Here is a 10,450-nt window from a genome sequence, read left to right as displayed (position 1 = left end):
AACCTGTTTCGGGGTGCACTGGTTTCAGCACACCCCAACCCCCTCTTGTGTGTGTTGGCTAGTGAGACGCGTCCTAACGAGACCTGATATAATGGGTTTCGTTGCGCGCATACTGGCTGCACGCAGCCAGTATGACGTCGTCTGTTAAGGGGTCTATCGTGCTAGTTAAAACGGCACTTTACCTGAAAAATAAATAAACACATTTCTATATAGACCTTTAAAGGGAAGAGGGTAGACTAAGTGGAGTAGAGAATGCCAGAATAACTTTATGAGTAAAATGCCATTTCAAATGCTTATATTTCAATGTCACCATGACAAACAACTCAGAAGTCACAGTGCCCTCTATTGGCAAAGGGTAGATACTGCATTTTGAGAGAATGGAGTACAGAGGTGTTAACAGTGAATGAATGAATGAAGGTGTCATTACTGTAGCAAGTGAAGGGCAGACCCTTTCTGGTCGTTCCAAAGTCTAAATCAGTGATACTCAAACTTTTCAATTTCAAGGACCTCCAGTTTGATATGCATTTAACCACCGACACCCGTCCCGTTCCCTCAGGTCCAGTGATGGAGCCTGGAGGTCCCCAAGACCAGGCTCTGAACCTGGTGTAACCTTTAATGCTCTTTTCATGTTTCTCGCAATTAATTTGTATTTTTTAATGCTCCATGAAGCAAGTTGTAACTCTGTTGTATAGTGTTTTTAAAAATAAATTGCATTATCATTAGTGTATACGAATGTATTAACAGACAACACTTCATAAAGAAACGCACCAGTTGACATAGTAACTGCCATATTCCCAACCTCGTAAAACTACCCCTACTACTATACTATTACTACTAATAATAGTAACTAATAATTTAGTCCCCTCTCCTTTGATAAACGTTTTGTCACTGTACATTTGCAGAAACCTTGTATCTCCACATTTCAACTTTTTTCATCACTTCCAACGCCCTACATCGTCATACAAGGGTGTCAAGCAAGAATTTGGCAAATAGCCGATCTACAAGCTCACAATGCTTCACGTTGTGAGCTTGTAGATCGGCTATTTTCACTATTCAAGTAAGTATTAAAAAAAGGGTTTCCACCGACAGCAATAATATGTGAAATGTGTCCTCTGCATTTATAGTTAGTAGTATAGTATTATTTTTATTTAGCAAGTTCATGACTTTCACTCTGCTATATTTCAGATAGAAATATTCTACTTTTGTCTCCACTCATTTCTAGGACGGGACTCTTGAGACCCAAACTTACAAAAAATATGAAATAACACCCATTTCAAATATAGCAAAATAACCAATCTACAAGCTATTTTCACTATTTTTGAACATTTCTGAAAATGTTGGACATGCTTTGTTTGTTTTTTTGTTTTTGGGGGGAAATGTTCTAAATGTCAATAGTGATGCATTGATATTAAAAAGAAAATGTACTTTGTAATTTGTACTTTTGAATACTTAATAGGCTCTATTCACAGCAGCCATATTTTCACTTCCTTAACAGGTGTTACCAATGATACTAATGAAGGCTCTGTTCCATTTCGTGTAGCACAGTGGTTCTCAGATTTTTCAATTTCCAAGACCCCCATAACTCTGAGAGTGTACAAATCTAACCAAATGGACCCGTTACACACCCGTAAGGGGCCATTTGGAACCCCCTTAAGGACCCACATTTTAGTCCCACTGGTGTAGCAGTGTTTCCAGTGAGTCGACATGCATAATATCAGCACCCCTCTGTTTGATCAGAATGGAACAGAGCCTTCATTAGTATAATTGGTAACACCTGTGAATGTCTTCACAATATGGCTGCTGTGCATAGAGCCTATAGACTATTTACTAGGAGTATATACCTCGTCCACCACTGGCTGTAACACAAATAGAGGTCCACCCTGCATTGTCCTTGATTACTATGTTCTTTTACTTATGATCAAGTAGCCAAAATCACAAGTTCAAATATACCACAAATATACATGATGCAGATAGTCATGATAAATATATGAGTCCAGTACCAAAGTATTTGTGGATATCTCACACACCCAGTGGGACGAGAGCCCTGATTGGTCAATTCACCCACGGACCCTAGCATCCCCGTTCTGGCCACGCCATGATAGGCAAACATTCGCCGAAAATAACAACGCGGCACGTTGTGAGGTTGTTGTTGTCGTTCGGCTATTTTAAGCGAAGGGATTTTGTGTAGAGCAGGGGTCTTCAACGTTTTTCAGGCCAAGGACCCCTTAGCTGAGAGAGAAATGAAGCAGGGACCCCCACTACATATTGCATTCATGTTAATGACATTTAAACACTTCAATACTTTGTAAACTTGACCTTAAGCTCTGTAGTTGGTCTCCCCCCCGGGAAAAATATTTTGCCGGGAATAGCCGAGGTGAACTTGTAGATCTGCAATTTTTTCGGCTAATGTTCCCCTCAGAAAAGGGATGCTAGGGTTCAAGTGGTCAATACAAAAAAAAATGGCCCCCCTGTAGTAACTCTGAGGACCCCCTAGGAGTCCCGGACGCCCTGTTGAAGACCCCATGATTTACATGCCAGTTTTGAGCTTGTCTGCTTCGCCTTTAATGTTTGTTTGTTTGTTTTTGGGTTTTTTTCCTTGTCACTGTGCTGTGCTTTCTTTTTGCTCCTCTTCCTCTACCATTTCCGGGACTACAGCAGCATCCTGACGGCTCTCTTTTAGCTCCACCTCTTCCTCCTCCTCTATCTTCAGAGGCAGCCAGGACGCCTTATGCAAGCTCTCGTTGCGTTCCACCTCCTGGACAGTGGGGGGCAGTGTGGCTTGCATGTGCGTCGGCAGGCTCTTGAACTCTTCCTCGTTTATGTCGTAGTCCTTCATCTTGGTGTCCAGCACCCACCAGCGTCCTGCGAATAGAATATGTATTTTCATTTATATCAGTGTTAATAGGCTCTATGCACAGCAGCCATATTGGGAATGAATTGGGCCCCTTCCTTACTTCCTTCACAGGTGTTACCAATGATACTAATTAAGGCTCTGTTCCATTTAGTGTGGCATACTGGTTGTCTTATTTTCAAGGACCCTTAACTCTGAGAGTGTACAAATGGAACCAAATGGACCCGTAAGAGTTACACACCCACCATAGGGGGCCATTTGGGAACCAAAATGGAGTGTTTCTAGTGAGCCAACATGCACGATATCAGCACCCTGACCAGAATGGAACAGAGCCTTAATTAGTATCATTGGTAACACCTGTGAAGGAAGTAAGAAGAGGCCCAATTTCTTTCCAATATGGCTGCTGTGCATTGAGCCTATTTCGTCGACTAAAAAAAACAAAGAACTAAGCTATGATGACTAAAACTATGACTAAATATACTGACAATTTCATCCCAAAAAAAATAAACTAGGAAGGGACTAGTGGAGAAGAGATCCAGTAGAACTAGAAGTCATTTTATGCTTGGTTGCACTCCGGAAATATCCGTTCTACACGCTCACAACACGTCGTGAGCTTGTAGATCAGCTATTTTCAGCAGATAGCCAAGTAAAAATCAGGAATTACGACGCCATCACGGCCCGCCAAAATATTTTTTTGTCAACTAACTCAACTGTAGATTTAGTCGACTAAAATCTTATATTTAGTAACTAAAACTAGACTGGAACCAAAACATTTCAAATGACTAAAATGTCATCTAAATCTAAATTTGCGTTCCAATTAACACTGATTTATACGTTTCAATGTTCATGGTGAAATAAAAGTAAAAACATAGGCTAATTGTTCACATGACAATTAGTCAACCGATTTTTCATGATCATGACAGTTACCTTTTAGGCTTTGTAAACTAAAATTGCAAAATACTTCAATGACAAATAACTGTAAAAACATACAAATAAATGACTGACAATTACTGTATTTCTTTTTATTTTTGGCCATGGCCTTTTAAAAAGTGATAATCTTATCCTGTTCTTCCCTGCCATGTAATTATTAAGAATGCATTCAAATAAATGTATAAATAAAGTTGCATTTAATTGCTGATCTAGGACCAGTGTCAATTACCCTAAATGTAACTTTTAAAAAGGACCAGCTCAACATAATCTACCATTCAGCAAAACAATGTAATCCCATTGCTAAAAATACTTTAAATGTTAAATAAAAACAATAAAGCTACCCTTGCAAAGTCAAAGAATACAGTTGAGCTGCAAAGCTACCTTCAAGAGAAATCGCTGATAGATTATTGCATATAATCTAACCCTAATCTCTCCTCCTGTGTGGGGAGAGACCACACGTGCGTTCACACACAAATGACCTATTTTGGATTCAAAACAGCGATTTTCACCAAAAAGCAATACGTTTGCACGCATGTGGTAACTATAATGAAAATAGGCCAGAACAAGCCATGCATTTAATCATTTTATACCTTCACAAATAGCCGATCTCAACCCTACCTGCGAAGCCCACGTCCAGCACGCGCTGATGCAGCTCCCGCCACGGTACCGTCAGGTATGTGCAGCTGGACTCGTACAGACTGACGCCCGGGTCGTAATCGGCGCGCCACGCCAGCGAGGCCACGCCCAGGCTGAGGTGACGCAGTCGTCCCTCGTTGTGCAGCTTGGCCAGGCTCTGCACGTGCCCGTCGGAGGTGCCACTGCGCGTCCACGGAGACAGGAGCCCCAGCTGATTTGAGGATTCGAGGAGCGCGCCGCGGAGGGAGTCCTCGCCCGGATTGGCGTAAGCACAGGCGGAGGCTCCGCCCAGCAGGCCCAGGTAGGTCAACGCTTTGAGCGGTCGCTCCCAGGCGCCGACCACCACCTCCCTGCACGCCTCCTTGTAGTCCGTCACCAGGGTGCGACACCACACACCTACCAATACACACACATGGCGGAGAGACACGAGGGCAGGTGAAAACCAAACCCCTACCACCCCGTAGCGGACAATAGACACACACATGTGGAGGTCGCTTTGTTTGTGTGGCGCTCTGACTGGTTCTCACAGGTTTCATTTGAGAAGCAGTCAGTTCATTATAGTACATACTACTATGATGTCAATGATCTATGATGTCACTACCATGATGACACTCACTACTACGATGATGTCAGTCATCTCCATATTTGGGCATATCTAGTACACAGGTCAGTAAAGCCTGACAAAGCCAGATGTTTGGGTCTGATGCTAATTCCGATTTTGGTGAGTCCTCGACCAGTGATTCTGAACGTGTGGGCCCGGGACTACTGGTGGCCCATGAGGGTATTGCACGTGGGCCCCCAAATAATTGGCAAAATACTAAGATTGTAATGATAATGTAACATTAACACATTCCCTGCCATTTACGGAGATCTCCGTCATTTCAAATCCAACCGTTGACCGCCATTGACGGAGATCTTTATTTTTTTGTAAAATTCCATAAGAGGGCGCTCTAACACAACTTAAGAATGATCCCTTGACTCTGAGAGAAGGAATGGACGGATGTGACGTCATCCCAAATAACGTCACTTCCGTCCCTTTTATGCCCATATGGATATATCTGTATCTGTCAGTCTTTGTCCCCTTTAAGCCCATGGAGATCCATGATGATCCATGATCAGTACAGTATATGCCCATATGTGCATGCTAATATGCCCATATAAGGAGAATTCTCTATCTGTGAGCCCTTGTCCCTTTTATGCCCATAAATGGAGATCTGTGTATCTGTCAGTCCATGTCCCTTTTATGCCCATATAAGGAGATTCCTGATGCAATCAGTATATGCATGCCCCCTTTTGTGCCCTTATAGAGCTGACTCGTGGTATATTTATGGTTATGTTGTCATAGTGACGTGGCCGTGGTTTATTAACCCACGGCCCGCTGGCCCTCCCTCCCATTAGCCAATTGTAAAATAGGATACTATAATACATTTTTACCACATGCCACTACTTATATTAGCAAAGCGGTACAATCGTGACGTAAAGCTCAACCAATCAGTGAAGCTGACGGGTGGGGATGGCGGTGCCCACATAACAAACACATTGGGTGCATTCGGAAATTGCGCACCGGAGCGCACTCACCCATTAGTTTGTATTGGCCAGTGCGCTCAGTGCTGTATTTCCGAACGCACCCATTGTCTCAGAAACACAAATGTGACGCAAATCTCTCCCTCGCGGATTAGAAGGACAATATCAGTCACCAGAACCATGTACGGGTGTTTTAGATGATTCTATAATGATTAAAATGGAGTTTGAAGTTACAATGAGTTTGAAAAGGGGGGCGTGTCTGACTAAATTAATATAAAAAATCTTTGCAACTTAAAACCTGTCTAGGGTGCTCACAAAAGCCTGAGTAGGCGACCAGTCGGCACACCCGTAAGGAGCCATTTGGAAACCTCTTAAAGAACCATGAGGGTCCCTGGACTCACATTTTAGTCCCACTGGTGTAGCAGTGTTTCCAGTGAGTCAACATGCATAATGTCAGCACCCTGACTCTGTTTGACCAGAATGGAACAGAGCCTTCATTAGTATCATTGGTAACACCTGTGAATGTCTTCACAATATGGCTGCTGTGCGTAGAGCCTATGACCCAAGAAGTGTTTTTAAGTGAAATACCCCTTTAATTAAGCACTCGTTTACTGGTTTAAAACTCAGATTTAGATTAGAGTGTGCATGGGGAGAAAAAAGAGAAAGTAATGTACTGTGCTTTCAACTGCTCACTCTCACTGACTCACTCACGCGCGCACACGCACACCCCTCTCTCTCTCTCTCTCTCTCTCTCTCTCTCTCTCTCTCTCTCTCTCTCTCTCTCTCTCTCTCTCTCTCTCACCTGCTCTGCTCCTTTTAACCCTTTCCCAGCGTGTGGCTGTGACCTCCGCGGTGACAGCGGTACACAACGACCTCCTCTTCATCATCACCTTGATCACCCATGAGCTGCTCATTGTGTGACAAACACAGTGAACTACATCAATGTCAGCGCATGTGCGGCCAGGCAAGATGGCGGCGCAGGATGCAGTGTGACTGACGAAGATGGTGGAGGAATGGAAAGATGTGCTACTTGCTACCAGTGTTGCCAGGTTTTGCGAGAGATATAAGCATCCATGTCTATGAAAACGAGCCCAAAAGAAGCGACCACATGGGCGCTTAATTAAACCTAACATGTCATGCATTGGCTATTTTTTAAATATCAGATCTCACGAGCTCACAACGCGTCGCAATGTGATGCGTTGTGAGCTTGTAGATCTGATATTTTAAAAAATATATTGGACGAAGATTTGGAAAAATGATGAGTCCCTGGCATAACATATTTTCAGATGGGGGTCCGCAGACAAATTACATATTAATTTGGGGGTCCTTGACTTGAAAATATTTTAGAACCACTGGTTTAAACAACATTAGGAAACAAGCCCCAAAATAAGCAACCGCAAAACAAGCGCAAAAGAAGTGACTATAATTATGCATCGGCTGTCGCTTGTAGATCTGATTTTTTTTCTTCTTTTTTGCGTTAAAACACTTTTTTTTTTTTACATTAATTTGGGCATCAAAATTGACATTAATTTGCGTGTCAAAATTGACGACTTCATTTGGGTGTACAAAAAAAAAACGCAAATTCCAATGTCCTATTTACAAGCGACTTACAGAAAAAAAGAACATGCCCGCAGATAAAATTACAAGTTGTTTATAATAAGCAGATATGGCAACGCTGAACCTGTTCTTCCCACTGGTAGCCTAGATCTCCAGGCTTTAATTTTTTTGTTTTTCTCAAAAATAAAAGCCTGGACCAGCGTGTTGACGTTCCTGGAATAGGAAGTGTTTCACTTCCCCAACCAGCCAGAGTGCAGTGGGCGTCGCTCCAAATGTTGTGACGTCAGGGCTCTCATGCTGCACATTGAAGGAGTTCTAGAATCCCCCAATTTGACATTACTTTTCATCTCTGGGACTCCAAACTACATTTGAAATATCACATAAGTGATATATTATGATATCACTTAAGCTATATATAATATACAACGTCGCCTACAAAATGGAACCAAATGGACCCATGAGGGTTCTTTTGGTTTGTATACTGTCTCAAAGTTACAGACAGTCCATCTCAGTCCAGTTACAGACAGTCCATCTCAGTCCAGTCTCAAGGACCCCTGGGGGTCCCTGAACCTCACGTTCAGAACCAAAGTTCAACCAGCTGGCAATAAAAAGTGGTGAATGGAGCTTAATGCTCAGACATCCCACCTCTCCCTTAAGTTGCAGGAGTCTCCCGGAAATGGAGCCCACCTACTAAATATATGAACATATGCCAATATATGGCAACTATATTCAAAATATATGCTGCATGTATGCCATATTCTGGTTCATATATGTGCATATGTGGATTTATAGGAAACATATGTGTCATATGTAGAGCGTGCCAACGCGTCGTCACCACCGGGGGGCACGGCATAGTAGCACAGACATGTTTGTTTTGGGCAATGTTAAATCAACCAGGGGTCTATTTCACGAAACCTGGATTAGGGATAAACCGGGTTTAAACCGGGTTTAATCGGCTATCCTGGCTTAAATTATCCAGAAATCGGTTTCACGAAAGCTGAGTTAGCTCGGCAGATTAATTTAGCCATGTAACCTCGATATGTTTATCCATGATCCAGTTTCACAGAAAGAAAAGTAACTAAGGCAATCCTGCCTTAGTTACAGTTACATGGCAATTTAGCTGTGAAGTTAGCCTGGTCCGGACCAGGCTAACAGCCAAGCTTTATTAATCCAGTGCCTTGTTCTTCAAGTTTTATGAAATAGCTGTTAGTCCGATGACTCCAATCGTAAACCAATGAGTTTTTCCACACTTATTCAATTCTTATGCGAAAATCGAAGATCTACAAGCCTGATTTTTTTTTAATCTTATGGCGGCCGGGGGTCCACGGGGGTCTCCGCCCTCCGACCCCTTGGACCCCTGTGGACCCCCAGCCCCCCATGGATCTCCGGACCCCCGTGGACCCCCGGACCTCTGTCGGGGGTCCGGGAGTACACGGGGGGCCGGGTACTCCCGGACCCCCGTTGACCCCCGGCCCCCCGTGTACCCCTGGACCCCCATTGACCCCCGTGGACCGGGGACCCCTGGCCGCCAAAAGGCAAGCTTTTCACTTGTAGATCTTTGATTTTAGAAATTAGAAATGATTCTAAGTGTTTATAATTATAATTCCAACATTCACTTAAACTCCTCATGTTTAAGCCTAACTGAATTATATATTTATGGACTTGTATATAAATTAAATGCTTTTTTTTTTTACAACTTGTGCATTTAATTTGTCGGCAATACTTTGCCAGGCTTTCTCCCTGGATCTATTTTTATTGCAGCCGTGTTTCCTTTCTTGCTTATTATACTTGTATGATTCCATGAGCTGCTGCAGTGCTGCTGTTCAGCCACAGAGAAGAACGCCACTCTGGTTTTGGGCTCCATGATTGGTCAAGTTCAAGGATTCTGCTATCGACTTTCATGGTCTTTTATAGGAATAGGTGAACTCACATTCAGCCTGGTTTAACGATCCTGGCTCGACAAACCGCTCCTTCTCAGCCCGGCTTGGCGTTCGTGGAACTGAATAAACCAGGCTGAACAGCGCAGGTTTGTCAAACCTGGATTTGCCAAACCTGGATTTGCCTGTTAAACCAGGATCATTTAATTCCGCTTTCGTGAAATAGACCCCTGGTTTATACCCCTCAAAGATGTCCGCTGCTACCAAAAGACACTTGTTGACGCCCCCTTCAGGATTTTTGGCACGCTCTATAGATCATTTATATCCACATGTTAAAGACATATGTGGAATATATATATAAAAATATATAAGTTCATATATTTTCTTGACCTCCCTCAAAGATTACTATCACAATATAGAGCTTTAACCTTTTAACAAAACATTTAAGAAATGAAATGAAATAAAGAAGCTAATAATGAAATAAAATAAGCTGCTCTCACTGATACATTAAGCTGTTCAACCAAATGGCATACACATGTATTTATTATTATTTCAGTACATGTCATTTTACTTGTCTCATCTCTTCTTGGTTATCTGCTCTCTCTCTCTCTCTCTCTCTCTCTCTCTCTCTCTCTCTCTCTCTCTCTCTTCTCGTGCTCTCGGTTGCCATCTGCTGGTAAGAGCAGTCCTGTCGTCCAAGTGTCACATCTCTACACATGTGCACCATCTTTGATGCAAATCCCATCGCTGATTGGACCGTGGGATGTAAGCGTTACATGGTTTCTATTTGCTGATCATCGCTCATATCCGGTATAAAGCCCGCCTACTGGATCCGGTTACTTACAACCACACATTCATTGTCGCACACTGACCTTTTCCGTATCCGCTCTAAACCGGATGTGCAACCTGCAAAGTAGCTTGATCTCGCACTGCGCATACGCATGCGCAACGAAGAATTAGGATAACGTCATAAAAAAGAGCAGAGAGCTTATTTTTGTTGTGACACAGTGCGCATGCGCCACGCAGACAGCAGCCAATCACGGTTCGCCTCGAGAGCCCCTTTTCAACGTGTCCA

At 43.1% G+C, this 10,450-nt stretch overlaps 1 protein-coding gene across 1 annotated transcript; it reads right to left on the bottom strand.

The window, feature by feature from the left end:
* Positions 1–246: 246 nt before the first annotated feature.
* timm29 (translocase of inner mitochondrial membrane 29) lies at positions 247–6,935 on the bottom strand. The gene is made up of 3 exons (XM_084072159.1): positions 6,744–6,935; positions 4,400–4,813; positions 247–2,862 (listed from the first exon to the last, which is right to left on the bottom strand). Exons 1-3 carry the CDS (start codon positions 6,853–6,855, stop codon positions 2,600–2,602), a joined length of 789 nt encoding a protein of 262 aa, XP_083928285.1. The 5' UTR covers positions 6,856–6,935; the 3' UTR covers positions 247–2,599.
* Positions 6,936–10,450: the final 3,515 nt, after the last annotated feature.

The sequence above is a fragment of the Gymnoscopelus microlampas genome (genome assembly GCF_963454915.1).
Source record: "Gymnoscopelus microlampas genome assembly, chromosome: 11".
In the NCBI taxonomy this organism is placed as follows: domain Eukaryota; kingdom Metazoa; phylum Chordata; class Actinopteri; order Myctophiformes; family Myctophidae; genus Gymnoscopelus; species Gymnoscopelus microlampas.
This window is presented reverse-complemented; position numbering and strand designations above follow the sequence as displayed.